This window comes from Coturnix japonica, chromosome 4 (genome assembly GCF_001577835.2).
Source record: "Coturnix japonica isolate 7356 chromosome 4, Coturnix japonica 2.1, whole genome shotgun sequence".
NCBI classification, from domain to species: Eukaryota; Metazoa; Chordata; class Aves; order Galliformes; family Phasianidae; genus Coturnix; species Coturnix japonica.
The window spans coordinates 67430715-67457224 of NC_029519.1; the positions used below are offsets into that span (position 1 = coordinate 67430715).

At 36.3% G+C, this 26510-nt stretch overlaps 1 protein-coding gene across 2 annotated transcripts in view; it reads left to right on the forward strand.

The window, feature by feature from the left end:
- ADGRA3 (adhesion G protein-coupled receptor A3) overlaps positions 1 to 25859 on the forward strand; it is a 50639-nt gene extending 24780 nt beyond the window's left edge. Inside the window, exons 6-19 of one of the 2 annotated variants that reach the window (XM_015862795.2) lie at positions 539 to 699; positions 1200 to 1413; positions 2362 to 2526; positions 7952 to 8153; positions 10165 to 10314; positions 12834 to 12995; positions 13246 to 13449; positions 14484 to 14697; positions 14850 to 15058; positions 18135 to 18259; positions 18785 to 18908; positions 19856 to 20001; positions 22854 to 22949; positions 23221 to 25859. In XM_015862795.2, the coding sequence (XP_015718281.1) occupies positions 539 to 699; positions 1200 to 1413; positions 2362 to 2526; positions 7952 to 8153; positions 10165 to 10314; positions 12834 to 12995; positions 13246 to 13449; positions 14484 to 14697; positions 14850 to 15058; positions 18135 to 18259; positions 18785 to 18908; positions 19856 to 20001; positions 22854 to 22949; positions 23221 to 24376 (3328 nt within the window). In that variant the 3' untranslated portion in view covers positions 24377 to 25859. Of the gene's footprint in view, positions 1 to 538; positions 700 to 1199; positions 1414 to 2361; positions 2527 to 7951; positions 8154 to 10164; positions 10315 to 12833; positions 12996 to 13245; positions 13450 to 14483; positions 14698 to 14849; positions 15059 to 18134; positions 18260 to 18784; positions 18909 to 19855; positions 20002 to 22853; positions 22950 to 23133 lie in introns of both variants that reach the window. The other variant, XM_015862794.1, reaches the window with a different exon arrangement.
- Positions 25860 to 26510: the final 651 nt, after the last annotated feature.

Sequence of the window (26510 nt, forward strand, 5' to 3'; positions counted from 1 at the left end):
GAAATATTAAAAAATATGTAGAAGATTTTATTAATCACTGAAAAACCTTATATGATTTGCATATAGGGCAGAATAATCTTTAAGGCTGTGTGAGTAGTGCCTTGTAAGAGAAATAAGTGAGAGGTTATTTTTGTATTTTTGTTGAATTTTAATGTTAAAGCATCAGATTGCTATAATAGCTTTTTGCCTGTGAAGTGTGCATATTCTAGGAGTCCCTTGTTGGGTTTGCTTAAATAACGTAAACTCCCTCAGCTGAAGAAATTACTAGAAATTATTTCATATGCAGGTATGGCATATTATCTGTATGGGGACGATTACTGTCGTGGGGGGCATGTGCTTTTGTGCTGACACCACAGCTTGCAAAGTGTTAGAGCAGCTACCATACATAGTAGCAGGCCATGCAGCTGTGTTCTGGGGTTTGATTGTCTGTTGCCTGCATGTCTGTGACTGTGTTAGGCCCTCTGCAGCTGTTCCTGTAAAGCTTTCAGACATCTGAGTTTTCCATTTCATCACTGCGAATACTCATTTTGCATTGCAGAGAATTTCAGACTGATTATCTTCTTTGTGATTGTAACATACTCTGGATGCATCAATGGCTAAGAGAAAGAAATATAACTGTACGTGAGACTAAGTGTGCCTATCCCAAGTCACTTCAGTCGCAGACAGTGACTGGTGTTAAGCAAGAGCTTCTAACCTGTGGTAAGCACTTCTGACAACTGGTCATTGTTTTCTGGTTTATTCCCTATTCTGTTAATATGTTGTGCTGACTTCGCTTTATTTATCTGAAAGTCAGATAATGAAATTTGGTAATAGTGATCCTTTTCCAAAGACTCATCTTTATTCCTCTTCCAGTGTTGCTTGCTTACAGAAATAAGTCTGTGATTCTGCTGTGAATGTATGTCCACTTTTAATGTTCAATTCTAATTCTATGAAATTATGAAGAAATAAAATGTGTAGGCATATTTTTCACTGTTCTGTATTCATTCTTCTAAATGCAGACTACCAAAATATTTCTGAACTTAAAGGAATATACATTTTGAGAAAGGATGCGATGAGTTTGAATTTCTGATACCTCAAACATCGGCTTACTATATGATTATATTACTATTACAGAATTAATTAATGTTTTTACTCTTTTGAAAAATGCTTACATGACGTATTTCTGGCTATTAATTGTGCTTTTATTTCTTGAATTTTAGAACCTCCTCTTGAATTACCGTCTTTCTATATGACTCCATCTCACCGCCAGGTTGTTTTTGAAGGAGACAGTCTACCCTTCCAATGTATGGCTTCATATATTGATCAGGACATGCAAGTCTTGTGGTATCAAGATGGAAAAATTGTGGAAACAGATGAGTCCCAGGGTATTTTTGTTGAAAAAAATATGATTCATAACTGCTCACTGATTGCAAGGTAAATGTCTGCAGAAGAATTGTATTTCTTCACTATTGTTCCTTGCTCTGATTTGGTAACTATTACAAAGACTAGTAAGGCCTGCAAAGAGTAAAAATGTGTAGGCAGAAACTTTCCTATCAAGGACAAAGTCTGTAACTATCTAATCTTACATTAACAACTAATTAATTAACTACTAATCTTACAGTAACTGTTTTGGTCATTGTTACTACCTATTAAGGAGGGAACTCTAGAGATTGTGCAGTTGAAAATTCCCCCCTACTGAGCCCTGTTTGAAACAGAGCTGATTATCCTGGGCTGTTGCAGTTGTATTTTGTGAAACTATAAGGATTTCCTAATGCATTAAACATTAAATAATAGTTTGTGGTATGATACATTTGTTGTCTTAATTTGTTAAATTCACAAAAACAATGTTTTAGGTAAATACATGGAATTATTCCATCTTTATGACTACACCATATTTGGTAATGCTGAAGTTCTCCAGCAGACACTTAGATATGTATGAGTATTATTTATTCCACTTAAAGCAGATTTTTAACTCTTTCATCATTTACAGAGCGATTATGTGTCTAGTAATTGTATTAGTAAATTAGAGCTTTATCACAAATTACGCACTTAGGTAATTATCTTAGTATCTTAGTTTGACATTTCTGCAGCAACTCTTAAGAGCAGTGGTAATTGGGGCTTCCTGTCTTTTTGTTCAGAAATTGAGAAGCATTTTCTTGTAGCTTTTCTTTTTCTCTCCTGCCTTAGCATAAATGAGAGCTAGAAGAATAGCAAATATTTCGTTGTTAATTACAGTGCAGTTCATGGGTAACTTACAGGATCCCAGTTTTACGTAACTAGTTGCTTTTTCCATTGTGTATCTGTGCTTTATTTGTTTTGCTGAAAACTTAAGTAAATTGTTGCAAGATTGTTGAGATTTGTTTGTTTATTCTGTCTTTCCAGTGCGCTGACAATCTCAAACATTCAGGCTGGCTCCACAGGGAATTGGGGCTGCCACGTACAAACCAGACGTGGAAATAATACCAGGACAGTAGACATTGTGGTATTAGAAAGTTCTGCACAGTACTGCCCTCCAGAGAGAGTTGTGAACAATAAAGGAGATTTCAGGTTGGTATTCAACTGAACAGTTTTGCCTTTAAGTCACATTCTTCGATGTTCATTTGTAAATCATATGTAATAGATTTTTAGCTATTCTAGGTTAATATATGTTGAAATGCACACAACTGAATTAGTAAATTCTGATCTTGTTAACTTGCATCTTTGGAATAGATGGAAAGTAAACTATGATATATATAAGCTCTTGGAATGAAACTTTTTAGAAGAGCTGTTAATTGGAGTATGTACTGATGGGGTTGAGTTTTCCACCAAGTTGTCTCTTTATTTTGAAAATATTTCTGCTCCCAAACAACAAAATAACTATGTAAGAAACATGTAATATTAGAAAATGTGAATGCTGCTTCCTTTTTACGACTTTTGGAACTGCAGAGCTAGCTCTGATATTCCATTGTGCTGGATATTGCAGAGTATTTTGTCTTTTGTTCTTACCTCTTCACCTGTTTTCCCTTTTCTGATCTTTCTGCTGCTGGTCACTCTTAACAACACGTTACTCCTGGAGGTGCCAGGTAGCTTCTGTATAGATTCTCTGTATGTAAGGTAATTCCCTTTATAATACTCTGTGTTGTACCTCCCTACAGTAGTTTATACACATAATTAGTTTGTCACAACATAATTTGTTACTGCTATTTGTAGGATTTCTTAACTATAACGCAACTGCTTTTCATTTGTGTTTGTTTATGTTGCTTGGCTTTGCTAATCTTCTGACTGATCTTCCATGTATATTTACAAATTTTTGTTCCTTTCTCTGTGTACATTAGAGTTCTTCAAAGTCATCATCTTTCTATAGAAATAAGATATTTTAAGGAATGAAAAACAAGTTACAGCATATTACTGGGAAATAGTTTATGGGGAGAAAAAAGGAGAAGCTTTCAAGTGCAGAAGGCCTTCTCCAGTTGTAGCAAAAATTCAGAGGAAGAACTGACTCCGAATATTTGTGTTGATTTCATCTTGTTCATCATATGGATGATTTTGAGAAGTAGTGGGTTTCTAGGTACTAAGGAAGTGTTATTAAGGGAAGAAACTTTAAGTATACTTGCCACACAAAAGCAATTTGAAATTACTGAAGAGTTTTGCTTTCACATTGTAATGAATTATATATTTAGGAAACACTGAACATCCTCTTTTAACACTTTGTTGGCTCATACTAAGGGGATGAGCACTGCGTTAGCAAATGAGAACTTCCTGCTTAAGATAAAAGGTGAAGAAAGTCAAAGAGATGGATGCTGTATTCATCAAAGGGCATGTGCATCTATTTAAATCACTTATGCATTTTTTTTATGATGCAAGTGTGAATTGTTCTTCTTTGATTTGCCATTAGAGGTGAAAACAGATGGTAAGAGCCTATTTCAAAGTGTTTTCCATTAAATTAACCTGTGCTGTTTGGTGACTGTTCAGTGTAATAGGCTTTACCCCCTCTAGAATTCAGTGGAAAGAAATAAGATTTCAGGAAATGTTCAGCTTATCGAAAGCTTCACTGTGTCTGGGTTTACTATAACGGTCTTCTATTTGTATTTTAGGTAGAGTAATAATAAAGGGTAATTTTTTACTTTTGAGGCCATATGGAAATAAGACTTTGACTAGCGAGAAAATGGTTCTGAGCAGATGGTTGTAAATGATCGTAGGTGAATGTGATGTTATAGTTTTTTAGTTGGAACTGGGAAGTCATTTTAGCTTGGAATCAGCTTCAAAACTGGCAGCTAAATTTTTATTCTTTAGAAATGGGACAGCAAAGAGTAGAGATCGAGACATTTTTGTTTTCAGTGTCTTTGGTGCAGTAATAATAGTTCAGTTTAAGTTCATACAGATTGGGGGAAAACTGTTTATCATGGGAATGTTTTCTTCTGTGGTGTTGGGTTTTTTTTTGGGTTTTTTTTTTTTTTTTTTTTTTTTTTTTCTTCATCCTTTTAGGCTTTAGATGAAATATGTTATGGTCTGTGAATGAATAGACAATAGAATTTACATGTTAAAATATAACCTATTGCTTCTGCTTCAGTAAATCCTTCAACTGTGGTGTGTAGTGTAAGTTTACTCTAGTAGTTGACAGAATTCTGTCAGAAATGTTATTATTATCCTTTTGAAAACTGTTAGTGTGCTTAACGTTAAAAATGTAATAGTCACGTTGAAGTTAGAGAATTACCATGATGTGATAATTAAAAAAGACCACCTGTAAGCTAATGAAATTATGATAACAAAACACATTGTTACTAAGAGTTACTGCTTAAAGAAATAAATGGTTTCAAAATAGAATTAATGTGCATGAAAGAAAGAATGCTTCTGTAAACTCATTGTCTATCTTTTTCTCCTGAAATGAAATTATAGTACTTAAATGTTAATGAATCATATTTTCTCCCACAGATATCTACTTTCATGTGTATATGATAAATTTTGAGCACCTAATTATATACAGTGATAAAATAAGAGAGTTAATACAATTCAAATCTGCAGTTCTGCTAGCAATTGGTTGAAGTGTAAAAGATGTTGACGGCTCACAAGAAATGATGAACACTGCCAGGCTTCCTCAGGTGCCTCACCTTGTGAATGTACTGGAGTGGAGCAGTTCATATCTGAGAATCGTTAAGGTTAACATTCACTATGGAAAAATAGGGAAGTAGGGAAGAATAATTGGAGCTGGAATCAGTTCCCACTGCTGGGCTGTGTCTGTACATAGGATGCTCTGAATAAAACAATAAGGGGCTTGGTTCCCCATCGTGTGCTCCCAGTGACTGTACTTAATTGCGTTGATCTGTATGTGTGAACTTATGGCAGGAAGCCTGGAAGGTTTAATTGTCCCACTGTTCATGTCCAATATATCATAGAAACATAAAATGGCTTATGCTGGAAGGGGCCTAATTTGCAGGGGGGCTGGACTCAATCTCTAGCTTAGCAATGATGCTTAGAAATATAATAGCAAAATGTAGTAATTAAAACTATTTCTGAAAGACTTTATTTGAGTTAATGTTGTTTTACTTTGTTTTTTCCTCACTTCTAATGTTTTAGCACCAAGTGTGAGTAGTTATGAAAGGAATAGAATATATTATTTTTTCATTGAAAATATTTGCCCAGTTTTAGGGGATGTGTCATACAACATGTGGCAGGATTGGGAGTAAAGCCGTGTATTCAGTCAATACTGAGATAGCTGTGCTTCAACTTAAAAGGCTTTGGAAAAATACAGCTCTTAGAAAACTATATGTAGATACCAATTTTGAAGTGCCACCACTGATGTGGAAACTTATTTAGAAAAATAATGTTGATAGAATTATTAGATTTAGGATACCCCAAGAGGTTGTATCTTTTAGAGAAAACTGGGATATCTCCAATGTCTTTGGAATGAGGACTTTATTAACTTAATAAGAAAGGAAAATTGAGCTGATCAAAGAGTTGTTCAGTTTCTTTATTACTTAAATTTTACTTTCCCAGAACATTCATCAATGCATATACTTCGGATTCTTCCAAACACAGAAATATGTATTACAAACTTAGGTGTGTTCTAGATGATAGTAATTGGTTAAATGGCTGTTCATTGAAATACGTTCCAGATGTCTAACAAAAAAAAGCATAACCACAAATTTTAAATCACAGTGTAATCTAGTAATCTTTTTTCAGTTTTTGGAGTCAACTGTGGTGTGTAAAACCAATAGAAGTTCTTAAGACTGGGGAAAAAACATGTTAGTTCTTCAGGCTGTTGAAAGAGAGCTTGCTTTAGCTTGATCCAATTATGGTATGGAAGGCCTAGGCTGCTGAAATGTTTGCTGGGTTTTAGTTAAGCCTAGTTGGTTGCATTGTGAGAATTGATATATTTAGCCTTCTTTATTGTGGGTGTGTATCGTTTTTGCCTTGAATTTCAAGCATTAGTGTTCTGAATTACGAAATATTGCTTATTTTCATCTTTCCAGGTTGAGGGCAGAAAGCATGCGCAGGCCCTGACTGGCATTCCTTGTCCTCAGCGTTGCAGCTCAATTCAGGCCTGGTTTCTTTGTATTCTTATTCTTTCCTTTGAAACAATTCTTCTTGAGTGATCAGTGTAGTAGGGTTGTATTGCAGTTTAATTTCCTGTATTTATTCTTATATTTACTTAAATAAAAATATGCATCTACAGATAAAAGACACAATAACATTTCAGAAGAAAAATGGAGAGTATTAAAGTTTCCTTAAAATACTTAGTTCTATGTCATGTTAGTAAACGGAGTCCTTTACAAATTTCTTAACACTGAGAGCACTTAATTCTCACATGAATTTCTAACTGCTAGGTGTTTGGCTGTGATGTGAGTTGGTGGCTGTACTGTTTCTTTATCACTTTGAATGTAGTCCTCTGTTCATCTGCAGTTTAGCATTAGTATGAATGCAGTATGTGCGAACAGGACAAATAGAATGTGCAGGACTTGCTACTGTATATAGCATGTATGTAGATAGTACTTTTTTTTCCATTAAGTAGGCTAGTTTTATTAAAAAACAACAGCACCACACAACAACAACAACAACAAAACACTTGTAAACTGTTGTTAGTAATTAGTACTCCCTAATTTCTATCAATACAAGCTCTGGACTAAAGGATAGAGTATAGCCCGACAAACTGGGGGGTACTGGTGGGTGGCAAGCTGGACATGAACCAGCAGTGTGCCCTAGGCTGCAACAAAAGGAGCATGGCCAGCAGGGCGAGGGAGGTAATCAGCACTTCTCTGTGCTGGTGAGACCTCACCAGGGGTTCTACATCCGGATGTGGAGCCCTAAGTGCAAGAGAGGCCTGTTTGAGGAGGGCCACAGATATGATCCAAGGGATGGAACATCTTCCTGGAGAAGAGAAGGCTTTGGGGAGACCTGATAGCAACTTTTCAGTATTTATGGGGGGACTGCAAGAAATAAGGCGACAGGCTCTTGATCCCCTGTGAACAGGACAAGGGATATGGTTTCAAATGAAAAGATGGGATATTTGGATTGGATATAAGAAAAAAGTTTATTGTACTAAAGAGCAGTGAGGCACTTGCACAGGTTGCCCAGAGATGTGGTGGATGCACCATCCTTGGAGAGGTGTTCAGTCAAGCTGAATGAGGCTCTGAGCAATGTGATTTAGCTGTGTGACATCCCTGTTCATTGCACGGGACTTGGACTAGATGACCTTTAAAGATCCCCTCCAGTTCAAATGATTGTATGATTTTATGAGCACCTTTTTCACATCATCTGCAAACTCAAGAAAGTATGAAAAAATACGCTAGCATTAGTGCTCATTTTGTTAATAGTATTCAAATATGAACAGCTTGAAAATAATGAAGGTGGGCCAAGGTGGCCCTTTAAGTAGTTTAGTGATGCTTAATTTTGAGTGTCTCTTTATTTCATGTTGTAGTGCTTAATCCTTTTATTTACTTGTCATGTAAATTTCCTTTTGTTTTTTTATTTGTATTTTTTGCTTTTGACTCCCCAGGTGGCCTCGAACATTGGCAGGCATCACAGCATACCTGCTGTGTACACGTTACTCTGCTGGCAGTGGGATATATCCTGGCAATTCGCAAGATGAGAGAAGAGCTTGGCGCAGATGTGACAGAGGAGGATACTGGGCTGAAGAGGATTATTCTAGGTGCCAATATGCAAACGATGTGACTCGAGTTCTTTACATGTTCAATCAGGTAATCTGCATTTCTATAATATCAGGTTTTTTATGAAAATAAAGACTTTGAAGCCTGTCTTTTCTTTTAAGCACGTAGTGGTCTAGCTGATTTATGATAAATGGGTGTCTTCTGAGTACAGTGGAACTTCTAGGTTTATGTTAAGAATGATTAATTTTTGGGTGACCTCAGATTAAACGCATGAGGAAAAGTGTATTCTTGTGTATTTGTGTAAAGCATAGAGAGAATTGAATGGTACATGTCTGTATTCTACAAAAAACATTTTTATTTTTAACAGAGAAAAGCTTTGTAATTATATTACTACAGAGCGAACAATTTCTGCTCAGCCTCTGGCACTGTGTACAGTCAACAAAGTACAGTTGGAAAGAGTATTGTAGTGAGATAACAAAGGTACAAACAGAGAAGGAATGCTCACCTGTATCCAAAGATTTAGGCTTACAATGAAAAGCTCCAGAAAGAGATCCTTCCTCAGTGGCAGTCAGCCCTGCAGTGAGGTCCAGGAAAGGTGCAGATTGGCTCCACCCCTTCCAGTCTCACAGGTGAATTGCCTTCACCTGTGCTCCCATAGCTGACTCAGTCCTTGCCTCAGGTGATCAATCCGTGTTTCAGGCTGTGACTCAACAGTTCCCATACACACAGTAAACCTATAATTGTTTTTGTGGATAACGAGAGTTAACTGGGGAAATTACATTTACAATACAATTACAACAATTAACAAGACTTCTCTAATCTGATCAAAATAAAGATTTTTATTTTTTTTTTTAGCATAGTTATGAAATATTTCCATTCCAGACTCTTTTAGAGACTTATCTCTAGTTTATGCATGCTTTCGGTACATCACTGCAAAACACAAAAAGCACAAACGTTTATCACTTCTTTGAGACATATTAAACGTATTAACGATATAAGCATTGTTAGAGTCTTTGAGCACAATGATAGTTGGTGAGCTCTTTTGAATGTTAGAACTCTGCCAGGTATTTTAGATATACATTTAAGATGGAAGAAAATCTTTGTAACTTAAGTTTATATTTCACTGTTGTTTTTTTTTGTTTTGTTTTATTTTGTTTTTTTCGTTCAGATATAATTCAAGGTGAAGAGAAAATATACAAAATACCAGAACTTGAAAGTTTGCATTGTTCAATATACATTGTGACTTGGAACTTTGAGTCACATATTTGAATTGTAAATAGTGTTTTGGAAAAAATAATCTTCCATTAATTGCATTCAAATCTATGTAGATGGGCTACGACCTGCAGGGACTGATGTACAGCTATGCTTATGTGGCAGATTACAAATTCAGTAGGACAGACTGAGTATTTGTATACTGAAATATGGAGCAGCAAGATGCTTCTAGTTTGGATTATAATGGGTAAACAGCAACTGAACATGAGCTGGTAGCATTTGCACAGCATTCTGCTGTGTGAAATTTGCTGGTTTTGGCCCCTACTAACTCAGGCATTTTGGAGTTAGGTACTGTTTAGTGGTATAGAATTTTTCAGCCTGGTACTTGTTTCAGGAATGAAGCCATGAACTTTGTCATAGAAATAATCTGTCTTGGGTTTGATTTTTGTATGTGTTCCATTATAAACACTTCCAGTAATTACACAGTCAAGAGTGAATGCAACAGCAGTGGTGTGTTGGAATTTCTTTTGGCTTCTCTTGCTATGAAACACCATATTTTAGGAGTTTCGCATTACTCAAGCTGTCATGCGAAACAAAATAAGCACTTAACAGCACTGTCTTTTTTGCTCTTCGTGGTACAACATCTTCCTTCTAAGACAATAAGACAAAGTAAAATGTAAGGCTACAAGTTTTGGTTCTTTGACGTGTTACAAAATGTGTTGCCAGCAGATGGGTGGTAGTTCCTAGCAACTTAAACTGAACTCTCCTGTGATCCCTGTGGGGTTTGTTATCCTTTTTGGAAAATGCTGGTTTGTGAATTGCTGAAGTGTTTCCTTTATCTTGTACTTAAGCATTTTTAAAAAATGAACATTGTTTCTTCTTTGTGTAGATGCCGCTCAACCTCACTAATGCATTGGCAACAGCAAGACAGCTCTTGGCTTACACTGTTGAAGCAGCAAATTTTTCTGATAAGATGGATGTCATTTTTGTGGCTGAAATGATAGAGAAATTTGGAAGATTTGCAGAAAAATATAAAGAGGTAACTGGATAACTTGACGCTGCTTTAAAAATAACCATGGGTCCTGAAGTATTCTGAGCAGTGAAGCCTTCTCAACAACAGATTCAGGCACCGAGTTAGTGGTTTATCAGATTCTGTTCCATGTTTTTGTTTGTTTAGTAGGTCCCTGAAGTTGCTGACCCATGGTCACAGACTTTGCATTTGCGCTGAGAACATCCAGCATTCACTGGACCTGTAATGTGAGTAACACCTCTGGTCAGCACTGGAACAGGGAGATAGGTACAGTAAGTCTGTTTTTATTTAATATGGAGTGGGTCACACAGGTTTTCATTGTTTTTTTATTCTTATCTAAAGAGATGAATAATGAAAGCCTCAGAGATCCTCTCAATAATGAATAAAACAAGACTTATATTCTCCCCTCCCACCATGGTAGGATGTCTTTATTCAGTATTGAGCTGTATCTCTAATGTTTTCAGAATTCCTACATTTTGAAGGATAAGACATTAAAATAAAATCTTAGAGAACGCTCATTGTTGGGGAGAAAAGTGTGAATGATGAAATAGTCCCACTGATGGGCAGGAACTCTCTGTTTCACTGCTGAACAGAGGTTATATTGATCTCACTCTACAGTGCATGTTGGGCAGTTGTTGATTACGATGTTTTGATTTTAAACTTGAACAAAAAAAAAAAAAAAAAAGCAGACAAATCTCCCTCTCCACCCCCTGGAAAACCATAAATGCTGGCTCTAAATTCTTCACAAAACACTTTAAAGAATTTTCAGTCTACAATTCATTCTTACAATCATAGCTTGCAATTTTTTTGGTACATCTTGCAATTAAAAAAACAGTTCGTTAAATGGCTAATTTTGTATCCAGCTGAAAGCAGAAATATTTTAAAGTGCTGTGTGATTTCCTACATTATAAGGATACTTTTTTCTCAGAGGTGACTTATTGTCTGTAGAGCTGCACAATCTGGCACTGACTTGCCATGTTTGAAGGTAATAAATGATACAGAAAAGAAAAAGTTAAATTTGTTGGTAATTTCAGGCTTGTCTTTTATGTTCTTTTATCTTAATTGGTTTGATTTTAAATCAACCGTGTTTTAAACTGTTGGTGTGAGTGCAATTTTATTTAATACTCTACTAGTTAGGAAGACTGACATGTTTCTTGTTAGTGTCTCAGTCTGCAGAACTCTTTTTAACTGTGGGTATGATATTGTGGTCACTTCATTGTGCATTACAGTGGCTATTCTGAAATACAAATACTGTAAATTGTAAAGTGTTTCATTAAAAATATTTTTTCATGTGAAAGAAAAAAGCTGAAGACACTCATAAGGTTCTCAGTAGATTGTTATAAATTAGGTTGTAGCTTAAAAAGCTTATGCATACCTTAAAGTGAAAGATTAACGTGCAGTATTTAAAAATATGATTTCAGGATCTTAACACTAATAACGTAATGTAAAAACACCATGTGTAGATGTATAAAATATATGTAGATGTTTTAGGCATGGTATTGTAAAATAATAATGAGCATCTTCAATTAATTTAAGTTCGATCTATTATTGTGAATTCAACAAAAAGGGCTTCAGCATGCAGATTTTGCTCGATGCTTTTTGTTAGTTTTTGAGTTTTTACTGTCTATAGAATCTGTCCCTAAAAACTCAGTTCCTAAAACAGTGAATGTTTTAGCATTTTTGCCTTTATTTTTAAAGATTTTTAAAAAGGAAAACAATCTGCTATGTTCTTATCTTGCTAGCAATGTTCTTGAAAGTATAGATAGTAATTAAAAAAAAAAAAAAAAAAGAATTCTGGATGTAAGGGAGATTATTTCCCTGCCCAACCTTGTATTCTTTATGTAGAAAATTACAGTGGCAAAGTGTAGTCTCTGAGAATGGCTATTCATTCAATTCAGAGTATATGAATTTTCACCTCTGGTGCAACGTTTGTCACTTTCTAAAATGCTGTGAAAAATCTAGCGCAGGCCAATGTAGACACTTGGTAGTGTGTGCATGAAGGAATTCAGTCTGTTGGTTTGTATTTCATCATACAGAAGACCAGGTAAGATGGATGAGCAACACTTGCCATCTCTCATGAATAGCTTGTGACCTAAAACTGTTCATGTAAAATTAATGACAAGCAAGGAAGGAGTCAAAGAAAGGACAGGCATAACCAAAGTAAGAGGAGACAAAGGATTGTGTGCCAGTTCTTCCTGTATTATTCTATTCTATTTTTTTTCTACCTGATGTGCAAACTCTACTATAGCCGACTTATTGTTATTTGTATTTATTTTAGCTTTAAATTTGATTGCAAATTGTTCTTTCAAACGAATATTAGAGCAGAACATGGAGTATTATACCTTTTGAATCTTAATGACATACCTGCATTTTTCATGTTTTCTATAAGTGCAGCGTTAATATGCAAATTGCATTGGTGTGATATTTGAGTGTTGATGTTGAGAAGTAGCATTGTCTTTTCTGGTGATTATTCTCCTTGATGTATGTTATTGAAGATGCAAAATAACCCTATTTCTTCTCCTTGTTAGCTTGGCGATGTGATGGTGGACATAGCAAGTAACATTATGTTAGCTGATGAACGTGTTCTGTGGATGGCACAAAGGGAATCCAAGGCTTGCACTAGAATTGTACAATGTCTACAAAAAATTGCTATGTATCGGCTTGCCAATGGAGCTCAAGTTTATTCCACTGTAAGTATTGATTTGTTTAGAAAACATTTTGCTGATTATTTTTCCTTGCTTAATAGAACTTGATGTTATCTAAAATGTCTGCTGTTTTTATGTGGGGAAGAGAGGAAAAATATTCTGAATTCCCTTCCAGATACATGGGAATACAGTTGCTGCTTTTTTTGCTTGCTGTTACAGTTGAGAATCTCTTAAATATTATTTGTTATTTTTGTAATGCATATGTTCTATTGTTAATTTTTTCTTGTTGTTACAGTATTCTCCAAACATTGCTCTTGAGGCTTATGTAATAAAGGCTGCTGGGTTCACTGGGATGACGTGCACCGTATTTCAGAAAGTGGCTACATCAGACCGTACAGGACTCAGTGATTACGGGAGAAGAGATCCAGATGGAAATCTAGACAAGCAACTAAGTTTTAAGTGCAATGTTTCAAATACACTGTCAAGCCTGGCTTTAAAGGTTGGATATTCATTGTTTTCCCCCTGTCTTTGTAATGATATAATAAATATGAATCACTTGGAAAGTAACTTCTAATATTAAAGTAGCATTCTTACGTAATCCAGAATGACTGTGACAGAGGATAATTAAAATGCCAAGGGATAATGTAGTTTGATTTTGGAATAATTTCTTAATGGACACACTTCTTAATGAGTAGGTGTGGTTTTCCTGTTTGAGATATGTTAAGTGGAAAGCTTCTGTGCTTCAAAAGAAGGGAAATTGAAATTCTCCCTTGTCTTAATAGTTATTGTATTTTATTTTGCTGTATTTTCTTCTCCATTACATATTAAATTACATATCAATCAGCTTACAGTGTTAATCCAACTGGAAAATGGTACACATGCATGGGCTTGAAAGGCTCATTTTTTTAAATATGTTAATATATATTTATTCTTTTATTTTAGGCACATGTATTAATTTATTTTAGGCGTGCGTTTTTGTGGGCATGTACACATCTGTGTATCAGAATGAAAGAATGGCTTGCACAACAATTTGCTTTTATCACCTACTGTGTTTGAACATCACTACAGGATGCATATTTAAAATAATTGTGTAATCCTGTGCAATTTACGGGCATGCTTCCTTACCGTAACTTATGTACAATGTAACAAAACCTTATTGGGTGGAGTGCATCATTTTCTATGACACTGATGTGCAGTTACAGGAAATTGTGCTTTGCTGCATGTACACATTCCCACCTGGCACTGGTTACTGCTTCCAGTTGCCAAAAGTCTGGAAATTGTTGTAACTTACTGATTTCCACTTAACTTTACTAGCTGTAACAATTAAGGCAATTATGGAATCTTAGCACTTTTTTTTTTCCTTTTTAAAAAAGGGATAAGACAATACATTCAGGGCCTCTACTGTGTCAGATTTGGAAGATAGTTTGTTGCAGTGCATTCATTTATGATGGTGCTCGGGCATGAGGAGTTGTTTTCGTCTATAAAGAAAATTTCATTTTCTCTTTCAAACTTTCACAATCTCTTTACTTCTAGAATACAATCATAGAGGCTTCTATCCAGTTGCCAGCTTCCCTTTTCACACAAAAGCAAAAACGAGAGATCAGACCAGCAGATGAGTCTGTCTACAAGCTTCAGCTTATTGCATTTCGTAATGGAAAGCTTTTTCCAGCAACAGGAAATTCAACAAACCTTGCTGATGATGGGAAACGTCGTACAGTTGTGACACCAGTCATCCTAACCAAGATAGGTTTGTTTTTTATTGTTACCTTTTTATGATCTTTGAGGCCCTTTTCTGGACTTATTTGCGTCAAGTTTGTGCATATTTAAAAAATAATAGTTTGTTTTTTAGCATTTGACCTGCTGAGAAATTTATGTGCAACTGCATTTATTTTGTAATAGATGGTTTGAACCCAGCCAGTCACCATGTTCCTATTAATGTGACACTGAGACGCATTGCACATGGAGCAGATGCTGTTGCAGCTCAGTGGGACTTTGATCTACTGAACGGACAAGGGGGATGGAAGTCTGATGGCTGTCGCATTCTTCTGTCTGATGAAAACATTACTACCATTCAGTGCTACTCCCTCAGCAACTATGCAGTTCTGATGGTATGGTACTTAACATTACATGTTCTTTCTGGAACTTAGAAGTGTTGGAACCACAATTGTTCCTTGTTCTTGCATTAAAGTAAGCATTCCCTTGTTCCTTTTCACAGAAAGCAAGACAGAAGTCTTCAGTTGCTGTTTCTGTAAATATAAGTTTTCATTCAAGATGAGCTTTAAGTGGAAAACTGTCAAAGTGGGATTAATTGATGAGTGTTTGAGATAAAAAAAACAAGTTCTAAAATGCAAGGATAGATAAATAAAAAGGGAGAGAGGCGCCTTCATTTCTTGCATTTCACTTAGGAAGTAGGATTTCTTCTCTGTTCCCAGAGCTCTTCAGTTTGAAATTTGGCTTGGGAAGCTTCCTGTTTACAGCCAGTAACTGTTGACCTGCTCTGTCATCACCATCTATAAAATGTGATGCCATAGAAGTGGTAAACTAGTAAGAAACAGGGTGAAATTGTAAAAGCCTTAAGAAATAGCTGTTAACTTGCAAAACGTGTCATCTTTAGAACTGAATTAAACTTCGTATTTAGGTATAGTACGCATACAAAGAGAAATTCTGCTTAAAATTGGTCACGTTTCTGCCATCTGGAGGAAGAAAAATGAAGGGCATACTTAATCTGCAGCTATAAGTGATGTTCTAAATTTACATATGCCACGATTGCATCAATATCTGCGTATATTGTGAGACACACAAAACACTGCTGACAATCAGAAGTCAAAAAAGAGGATGAGGCAGCTTTAATCCTTTTCTGCTAATGTCTGTCCTTCTGTGTGTGCTCAGAACTGGTATTCCTTAAATATTATCTAATGCCCAAAGTGTTGGACAGTAGAGATGGGAGAGGATAGGTGAAAGAGAAGGAAGACCAAATATCATCTGTTAAGCTGTTCCTTGCATGTAGTTTAAAACACCACAGAACTTCTGGCTCTCTAAGTAGCTGCTGAAGATGATTTTTATTATGCCTATGTATTATTTAATTGAAAATTTAAAAAGACCATGATAGCCTGCTTTCCATCCCTGGGCACGTTCAAGGCCAGGCTGAATGTGTCTCTGGGCTGCCTATTCCGGTGGTTGGCATCCCTGTCCACAGCAGGGGAGTTGAAACTGGATGATCATTATGATCCTTTTCAATCCAGGCCATTCTATGATTCTGTGATTAAAAATGGACAGCGCAGTCAGTGAGAGTTCCATTGATCTAGTGAGTATTGGGTCAAGTTGAATTTTCTCAAAAGTTTTAGAAGTTTATTTTAAATTTTGTGATTTTGTAGCTTTTGTTGTCTATAAGCTTATACCAAATGATACATGACATCATGCTACCTGTCAGCAACTTGGAAGCAGCAACTGGACTCTCCTGTGGTTTTTGTTCTCAGTTGTGTGACAATACCTTTACTCATACTTGTCACAGCAATGTGCTCCTAGGGATCTCCAGGTGGATATTGGCTGGACCATGGGCAGCATTAGGTTCTGACAGCAATGGCTGCTTGAGGTGTAGTGTCTTATGATCTTTTTCAAAGCATTTTTATCCAGTTTTTGGAGGGAAAAAGAAAAAAAAAATCATGAAAATCAAACAGGCAGTTTGATCAAATTAATTTGAGGTAAGGTTGGTAAGTTACTTAGCAATAACAAATATATATTCTGATAAAAGAACAATTGAAGGAGTAGTGAATACACTGCCAAATCTAATTTGATGGTGATTGTTGGTTCAAGAGCTCTTCTCCTGTCTGTAAAATCAGATTACCCATCTTAACCTCCAAAATAGATTGTATATCGCTGTGATTTTTCTTGAAGCAAGTTGAAGCTTTTTCCTAATGTTCTGTTTTCTATGGAGGCTGAATTTGTTCTTTCCCTCAGCACAGATTTGAACTTCTCACAACTCTTGTTGAGTTACTCACCACTTGTAGCTAGGAAAACTACTTCTGTATACATTCTATTCTGAAAAGAAAGAAATAGCTGTTTTTTCACTGATAGTAGTTAGGCAAACATATTCTGTGTCAGAAGATACCGAGGTGTTTTTCAAATTTGTTACCATTACGGAAACAATCCTAGCAAATTGTTTCAACCTCATCTGAAATGTACCCAATCCATAGAATTCCTATTTTTTAAGCTTTTGTAATAAGAAATCCATTGCCTCTCAGTTTACTCTGTTCGGCTCCGGAAAGTTTGACTTGGTTGTCTTTATACAATTCTGGTAGATAGCTCAGTATAATAATGAGATTTCTTAGTAGAATAACTAGTCCAATATAATAATATTGATTTTTGCCCCATCTTTCTTCTCAGAGATCCAGCTTTTTCAGCCTCATTGTATGCTTTGCCTGTTGCACCATCCTTTGTGTCAGTGTCTTTCCTGTACTAGCAGGCCTCCAGCTGAATACAGTTCTGCACAGGTGGTTGCACAGTGCTAAGCAGAAGGGAATAATGGCTTCAATTTATCTGCGTGTCATTTTCACTGGTACAATGAAGTGTGGCCTTGGGCTGTAGTGTATGCTACTGACTTGTGTTCAAGTTCTGTCTACCAGGACCCTCAGGCACTTCTTTCTTTTCTTTCTATTCAGTCCAGCCCCTAGCCCATACTGTTGCATTCATGGGAGTTATTTCATTCCAGATGCAGAACATTCAGCTCTTCCTTTGATGAAATTCATGACATTTCCCAGCCCATTTCTTTGCCCTTCTGAATATCCTCCAGCCTGCTGATCTACTCCCGCACTTTAGCATCATCTGCAAACTTGATGAGGGTGGTTTCTCTTTAAGTTGTCCATGGTATTGCAGATGCTGATCTTGGAACACAGCATTATTCTACCTGCTGTGCAAACTTATATGGATTTTAAAAATAATAACATTTCTTTCATCAGGGCCACTAACTTGTCCCTGTATTCCTTTATACGTGTGCTTCAAAATATGACTGTGTTTATAACATTCAGTTAGAAAAGCAGGTATTTGAGACCCTTAATAACTTGGGGAGGTAGTGGGGACATAGTATTTTATCTGTAGTGTTCCTGTTAATTCTATGTATGTATTTTTCCTCTTTCTTTCCTCCAGAATAAAGAGATGGACTAATGTTACTTTTGGTTTTGTTGTCAGGACTTGACAGAAGCTGAATTATACACACAGCCAGCTGATCTTTTGCATCCGGTAATTTATGCCACTGCCATGGTTTTGTTAATGTGCCTCTTGATGATCATAGTCAGCTACATATACCATCACAGGTATGAATCAAAATAGACTAAACTGCTTTCTTAATGCTTAGGACAACCTTTTCTTTAGGTTTTGAACATGACACAGAAATCTGTATCCATATTTTCTTATAAAATGTGTTTTTTATTTTTTTTTATTATTATTATTTTTTTTTGGTGTGGTAGTTTAGATCTTGTAACAGCGTATTTCTTTAATTCTTCTCTTTTCCTTTGTGATGATGGAAATGACCACTGTCAAAAATGACAATGAAATTAAACAATGTTCTACTTTTTTTATTTATGTTGACATGAAAGCTTGGACCCTGACTTTTTTTTTTTTAATCAAGCCCAAGGTAGTTGTATAAAGCTGGTTAATAGGAGGGGCTGTGTTAATTTCTTGTAATGAAGTCCAGAGCTTGTTTGATTGCAAAATGCATGGTAGTCAAACAGACATTAACAGTAATTATGTCTAATTTAACACGATTGTATCTTTCTTGTTTCTGAAAGAGGATAGTTCAGCTATGCTCTGTTTTTATGTTACCTATTTTTTTCTAACAGCATGATCAGGATCAGTGTGAAAAGCTGGCATATGCTAGTTAACCTGAGTTTTCACATTTTCCTGACGTGTGTGATGTTTATTGGAGGCGTAACTCAGACCAGGAATGCCAGCATTTGCCAAGCAGTAAGTAAACACAACGGCAAAAGAAAATGAATTGAAATTATTTCCAGAAAATAATGTTAAGTTTTTAACTCTCCCATCATTTTGCTAGGGAAACTGAAGCTTTAATTATGAAAACTTGCTATTTTGAGGTTGATATATTAACAGTGAAAATTTTGGAATTGTGCTTAATGTAAAATCAGGTACATTTCATATGTCTATATGCATATAAACCCTTTTGCTTCTTACAAAACAGCAGTGCTGTGCAGGCATTTTCATCAGAATGCTAAATCTGGACAAATAATCTTTTTTTTTCTACCTCTTATCTGTTATTTGAAAACTGGAAAAATACTTCCTAAGAGCAGCAGATTTTTTATTTTTTTTTTGTAGCCAGAAATGCTATCACAGTGGTTGTTTCACCTTACCTTTTGTTTTTGAGACTTAAAGCTCTCTATAACAGTTCTGTAATAAGTATGTGACATTTACGGACCACATAAAAACTGATATCTGCAAATAGAAACTTAATTATTTTTACTGCCTCAGGAAAACTTAAAAGGAGGAAATGAGAAGTGTTTGAAGCCAAAAGACCTGTATTTTCTCTAAACAAACAGCTTTTATCAGGACTCCTCTTTTGTGATGATTTGTTCTTCTGAGATTGAGCCATCTATCATTCAGTTGCCATGTCTCAGTGTTACACAGTTGATTTTTTGGAACAATGTCAGTGGAGATTTTTAAAGTGTTTTCTTTTCCTGCAGTGACTCCTTAAAGTTTCTAATCCTTTACTCTAATGTTTTGTGATGCTTTTGTTTGAATTTGCAATTATTAGATTGAGGGTTGAAAACATTGTAGCAAATTGTCTTTTCTTGAACTGAAATTTTGAAAATTCAAGCTTTATGCCAATCATCCAGTAAATGGTAATTTTGTAGCTTGATAAGCTGTAAATGCTTAGGGGTTTATTTTTATTTTTTAAGGTTGGGATAATTCTCCATTATTCCACTCTTGCAACAGTACTGTGGCTGGGAGTGACATCTCGTAATATTTACAAGCAAGTAACCAAAAAAGTAAAAAGATGTCAAGATACTGATGAGCCACCACCTCCACCCAGACCAATGCTGAGGTGAGCCTGTTTTTTGCTTGTGCAACTCTGTCTGCCAGATCTCCATGCTCATATTCTGACCAGAAATTACAAAGTTCAATACTGTTTTTTTTCCACATGCCATTCAAGTCTCTTCAAGATTTTTCTCTTTCCAAGGAATGTTATTGAGAATGATGGATGCTTGGTCTTACCATGTTTCTCTTTCGGCATCACTTCTGAGGCTTTGCTCACAGCTTTAGGTTGGAACACTTTCCTTTAAATTGTCATGGGGAATGATTGTGAGGAATTGTGTTAGCAGAAAATTAACAAACACTAGCATTCAAGGACAGTATAATACATTTTTTCCGAAAATGCCAGGTGTTATCAAATAAAAGTAGTGTTCTTTGTAAAGTGTTCCTCTTTAGCACATTTGTTACTGAAATCACTGAAATGGAGCAAATTAATTATCTGTAAAATGCCCCTTATGAAGTACTTCTCATAGTAAACATTAACATAATTTGGACACACAGCTCACTGAGCCTCAGATATTAATTAAAAACTGCTAAGCTTGAATTCTCCACAAGGTGGCAGACATTGATTAACTTTGATTGGTATTTAGAAAGCTTAATCTTGAAGTACAGAAGCAGCAGGAAAATTAGAACCACTTTTCTAAATATCAGCTAAAATGTGCAGTACAGTGTACAAACATATAGAAATATGGCACTTGTGAGCCAGAAGGTGAGCATTTATACCACTATACATTCCCATTACATTACTTAATTTTGTCCATTATATTAAGAAAAAGAGTCTGTTCCATTTATTGTAGGGTATCATGTGTGCCTTCCAGCACAATACTGAATGGCCATTTTAACATCTGTTGCAATTTATTTTTCCATCCGCTATTACTATATGCCATTCTTTCTCTGGAAAATTTTCTAGTGACATTACCAGCCTCACAGGCTTGACTCTGTGTAAACACAAATATACACACACCTCTTCATATTTGGTTACCTCATCAGTAGCTCTGGAGAGAAGTACAAGTACAGGGCAAACATAATTGAGGCATTCTCAGATTGTTTTATCTCTGCAGACTAGGATTTCCTGATATGGTGTGTTTTTGAGTGTGTGATATTTTTGCTCAACAGCTGTGAAAGGATTTTTTTTCACTCAGTTGCCTATTAAATTTGTGCTCAAAACGAGCCTCCCTGGTTTTGTAGCAGATGGCAAGGACTTCTGAGCAGGATTTTCTTGTTTGTATGGAACCAGTCACCTGTGATTTTCAGTCCTCCTGTTTCTTGAGTTGAAGGAAACAAATGGACAAATTAAAACCCTAGTAGATGTATAGGGATAATCAGTTTTCTTCTCATTCGTTGTATAAAAATTATTCAGCTGTGCATTCTTTGTGGTTTTTTTTTAAAAAAAATAAAAAAAAAAAAGTCCACTTTGCAATTGCTAGGTAGGCTGTGTGCATACACAGTGATCGTCAGCTCCTGCGGGTACCTTTTGAGAATGGGCTTCATAGCCATTAATCATCCTTCCCACTAGAACAGATAAGATTTGTTCTGTGTTTTGTTCATAGCATGTAAGATGTTATTGTTGATGATGACGTCTTTTCTTTGTGTTAGTGCAGCTTTGTCACAGGTCATAAACAATACTAAAAGATTTCTTGAATAGATCCAGTGGTTTGGTTTTTTTGGAAAGCCATTTTAGGGTAGAGGAGAGAGGAGTTCAAGGCTTATTGTATGCATGGTCCTTCAATACAGCAGACTGAACTACATCTGCAAACAATCCAAATTACTTCACTTCCTCACTAATAACATCTAGTCTTTTGTAGAACCAGCTTTAACTGGCTGTTTGTTTGAATAGTGGTAGATGTTTGAGGCAGTGATTTAGTAATTTGTAATGATAGATGAGTGGAGTAAGGTCTGCCACAAGTATGTGTTTTGTCTGTCTTTCTCCTGTTAACTATATCCTGATGCTGAATAAACAAGTGACAGAACATGATCCTTGTTGGACTGGGCAACTAAGTAATATATTTAGTCTACCTGGACATCCAGGAAAGAATTTATTTTAGACTATTTTGCCTTTAGTTGAGGTGAAAGTAACTTCAGGCAAATAGTTTGAAATGCAATGGGCAAATTCAGGACTGCAGGAATAAATATTTGTTGTTGACAAAACAAACTACCTATGTATGTACCACAAAAGTAGTTTTCATTGCATGTTGATCTGCATTTGATCTCGGTTTGGACAAGATTAACATAAAGTACTCTACAGAGTTTCATTGATTGGAATGTTTGTTAGCAGTTACTGATATCTACCACTAACAAATTCAACATGAATTCATGAAAATTGAAATTAAAAGTTAAAGCTAGATTATCTGACATTATATGCCCTCATCTTTATGTGTGTATTTTTCATTAACACTGCAATGGAGAAGCAGGAGATGTATGCTACAAGTTCAGTCCTTTTAAAACAAAAGAAATGACCCATTCTTGTGTCTGATCTTCAGAAAAGTACCCATAATATCAAGCAAATTCACCTTAAGGAACTATTTCTTTCTAAACGTCCATATTCGTTGGTAATAATTTACAACTTCTGACTGCCAGCTATTGCATCTCCCTTCTGACTTTATCTACTTTGTATGTTTAGTGCCTCAGAGGGAAGTTAGATGTTGAAAGAGGGGTGGATTCACACTGGGAGGGAAAAATTATAATGAAGTAGAGTTAAAATTAATAAATAAACAGTTTTGCTGGAGCCCCAATCCAATTCATCTGATTTTTTATTTTTTTTCTTTAAGAAATGATATACTTATAGACTCCCAGAAAGCTTTCTTCTTTCTACTGAATAAAATATTGCCATTAAGCAATCACTGATATATTAGTTTTACTTTTTAGGTTCTACCTCATTGGTGGAGGAATCCCTGTGATAGTTTGTGGAATAACAGCAGCAGCAAACATCCGAAATTATGGCAGCAGACCTAATGCACCTTAGTAAGTACCATATAACTGAGAGTTCTGTCATAGCTTTTCTGTCTTTTCTGAATAGTTCCTGCAATTCTGAGCATTGAAGAAAATGTAATTCAGCCAAGGTCATTTCAAAGTACCATTTTGAACCAATTAAGTATAAGTTGCTTATGAAAATGTGTTTGTCTTGACTTTTGTCTGTTTTTTCCAGTTGCTGGATGGCTTGGGAACCTAGCTTAGGAGCATTTTATGGACCAGCTAGCTTTATAATTTTCATAAACTGCATGTATTTTCTCAGCATATTCATACAACTAAAACGGCACCCTGAACGTAAATATGAGCTTAAGGAACCAGCTGAGGAACAGCAGCGTCTGGCTACCAATGAACATGGGGAACTCACTCATCAAGATTCCTTGTCAGTGTCGTTAGTGTCCGCATCTGCTTTAGAGAACGAGCACAGCTTTCAAGCACAGCTTATGGGAGTGAGCCTTACTTTGCTTTTGTACATTGCTCTGTGGATTTTTGGAGCTTTGTCTGTTTCCCTGTACTATCCTATGGACCTGATTTTTAGCTGCTTTTTTGGGGCAACGTGTTTAAGCCTTAGCGCCTTTCTTATGGTGCACCACTGTGTTAACAGGGAAGATGTCAGGCATGCATGGATAACAACTTGCTGCCCTGGAAGGAGTACATATTCTGTGCAAGTGAATGTTCAGCCCTCCAGTTCCAGTGGAACCAACGGAGAGACCCCCAAGTGTACCAACAGTAGTGCAGAGTCTTCTTGTACAAATAAAAGTGCATCAAGCCTAAAAAATTCTTCTCAAGGTTGCAAACTAACTAATTTACAAGCTGCGGCAGCTCAGTGCCACTCTACTTCCTTACCATTAAACACAGGGCCTCAGCTTGATAACAGCCTCACTGAACATTCAGTGGATAATGATATCAAAATGCATGTAGCTCCACTAGAGGTTCAGTTTCGGACAAATGGACACCCAAGTCGGCATCACAAGAACAGAAGCAAGGGGCACCGTGCTAGCAGGCTTGCCGTATTGAGGGAATACGCGTACGATGTACCTACGAGTGTCGAAGGAAGTGTGCAAAATGGCGCACCTAAAAGCCGACCAAGCAACAGTGAAGGACATTCGAGGAGTCGGAGAGCCTATTTGGCATACCGGGAACGTCAGTATAACCAGTCCCAACAAGACAGCAGTGATGCTTGCAGCACGCTTCCAAAAAGCAGCAGAAATACTGAAAAAACAATAGCTGCCAACAACAAAAAAGATATACTGAGGAAACCGATGGTGGTTGAACTTGAAAACCAGCAAAAATCTTATGGCCTAAATTTAGCCATTCAGAATGGACCACTTAAAAGCAGTGGACAGGATGGACCCTTGCTCACTGCAGACAGTACTGGTAATATTAGAACTGGGTTATGGAAACATGAGACTACTGTGTAGCATTATCTTTCAGTGTGAGACAAATCCATATGAACTGTGATTACACATTCCTTAAAGCTATTAAACGCTTCTAAAGACTGTTTACAAATTGTAGGTACTTTATGCAGGGATGGAACAGAGATAATCTGCCAAGCAAAAGATTGTATGCATTATTATCTTTATTCTTCTTACAAGGATGAACTTTTGGTATTTTGTGATTTGTGTTTTGGGTTTTTTTGCATTTTTTTTTTTCTTTTGAAGCATCAATCTTCACAGAGCTGTAGAATCACAAAAGTGAGGAAGTTGGAAGGGACCTCTGGAGATCAGCAAGTCTAGCCCCACTGCTACAGCAGGTTCCCTACAGTAGGTTAGAGGAACCGTTCCTTCTGTGTGAAACTAAGTTATTCCCACATATCTAGTTACATAGAGCAGTATGTTTCCACTTGCTTCTCTTAGCAGATGGATGTGAAAGATGTCTAATAAAAAATAATGAATTTGACTAGTGACTACAGCACAGATAGGATATTTAGGATGGAAAAAAATGACAGGCAAAAGGAATGTGAACACCACAGGCTTCAAATATAAAAGATAAAGCCTGTTAAATTAGGTTGGAATAATTTTAATAGTTGTTACATCTGTATTTTTCCGAAGTGATGACTTCTGCGTGTACTTTGTGTGCAGCAGGAGTCTGATACATTAAAAAAAATATCTGTACAGGCACAAAAGACAGACAACAGAGAAAACTTTGCAAGTTAGTTTTTTTTTGCCTCAAGTTTGCTTAACAAACTAACTCTGTTCAATAAAATTCTGACACATCCATATCAAACACTAATAACCCTTATTCTTTCTGTAGTAAAACAGTAACTGACAAACTAAAAGAGTCAAATTAGCTCCATTAGCAGTAGAAAAGGTTCCTCCAGATTGGGCCAAGTAAGCACAGCAATCACTTCTTTGAATAGAGTGCTGATGTCTTCTGTTTCTGTATCCCCTTACCAGTGACTGGATTTTTACTGCATTTTTCAGCCTTCACCTTTCTTCCTCTTGCTTTTGCCTCTCCTGTGTGTGATGCAGGAGAGAAGCCTCGTTTTCATTCCTGCTCCCTCTTTTGAGAGACACCTTGGGCCTTCTTTTGAAATCCCCCTCTATGCTAATCATGTTTACAGTTCATCCCATCTAGAGCAGAGCCCAGACCCTGAAGCTGACGCTACCAGGGGTGTCCCAGTTGGTCAAGCAAGGGCTGCCTGGAGAGTCCACCTCCAGCCGGGTGGTTTCACTTCCCAAGTCACTGCACTTTCTGTCTGGTGGCTGAGTGTAGTGGGAGGAAGCAAAGGAGAGGCTGGTAGGGCTGCTGATGTGCACTGGGGGAGCAGCCAGATGAGTCTTGCAGAGCAATGCAGAACACAACTTTGTACATTTTTATTTTTCACCTGTAACTCTGAAGATGTGTCCACAACGCATTTCAAGTTTGTATTTAAATGTATAATAAATTGTATTTTCCCCAGCAGCCCAGTGTTGCCCTGATTTATTGGTTTTTAATGAATATTATGGCATTTAACACCATCTTGATTTTACTTCATGTCTGAAAACTGTGTTGTTGGCAATAGACAATACAAATAGTTCTGTTAATTGAATCGGTGCTGGAGTTTGTTTGAAATGAAGTTATATTCTGTAGTGGTTTGTTGGCTTTTGAAGGCTACTTGTACAGTCTTTCACAGTGAAGTGTATTTTGAAATTTAAGGTCATCATAGTTATGCTGTAATTCCATTTAAATGAGAATTTATCTGTAAAATTAATCAAACTATGCTATTTAAAATGCAACATTATGAAATAGATTTTTTTTTCAGCTGTGATTATAGTTTATTTAAATTGCTGACTTAGCAATATCAGCAGGATTATGTTTTGTGTCACCCTAATGTTGTGACAAACATGAGGTTGTAGGCAATGTTTGGGGTTTTACTTTTTTTTTCTGAAACCCTTTGTATTAAATAACAAAAAAAATGCTTATATATGACTCTTTTGGGCTGCATGTGCTTGTCTACTTAGTTCCCCAATTCAGACTTGTCTCTTGTACTGTTCAGCATGCTCTCTGAATACAGGACTGGCTCTCACGTTCTCAGTATTCAGAGGTGTTGTTTCATAATGCAAGGACTCATCC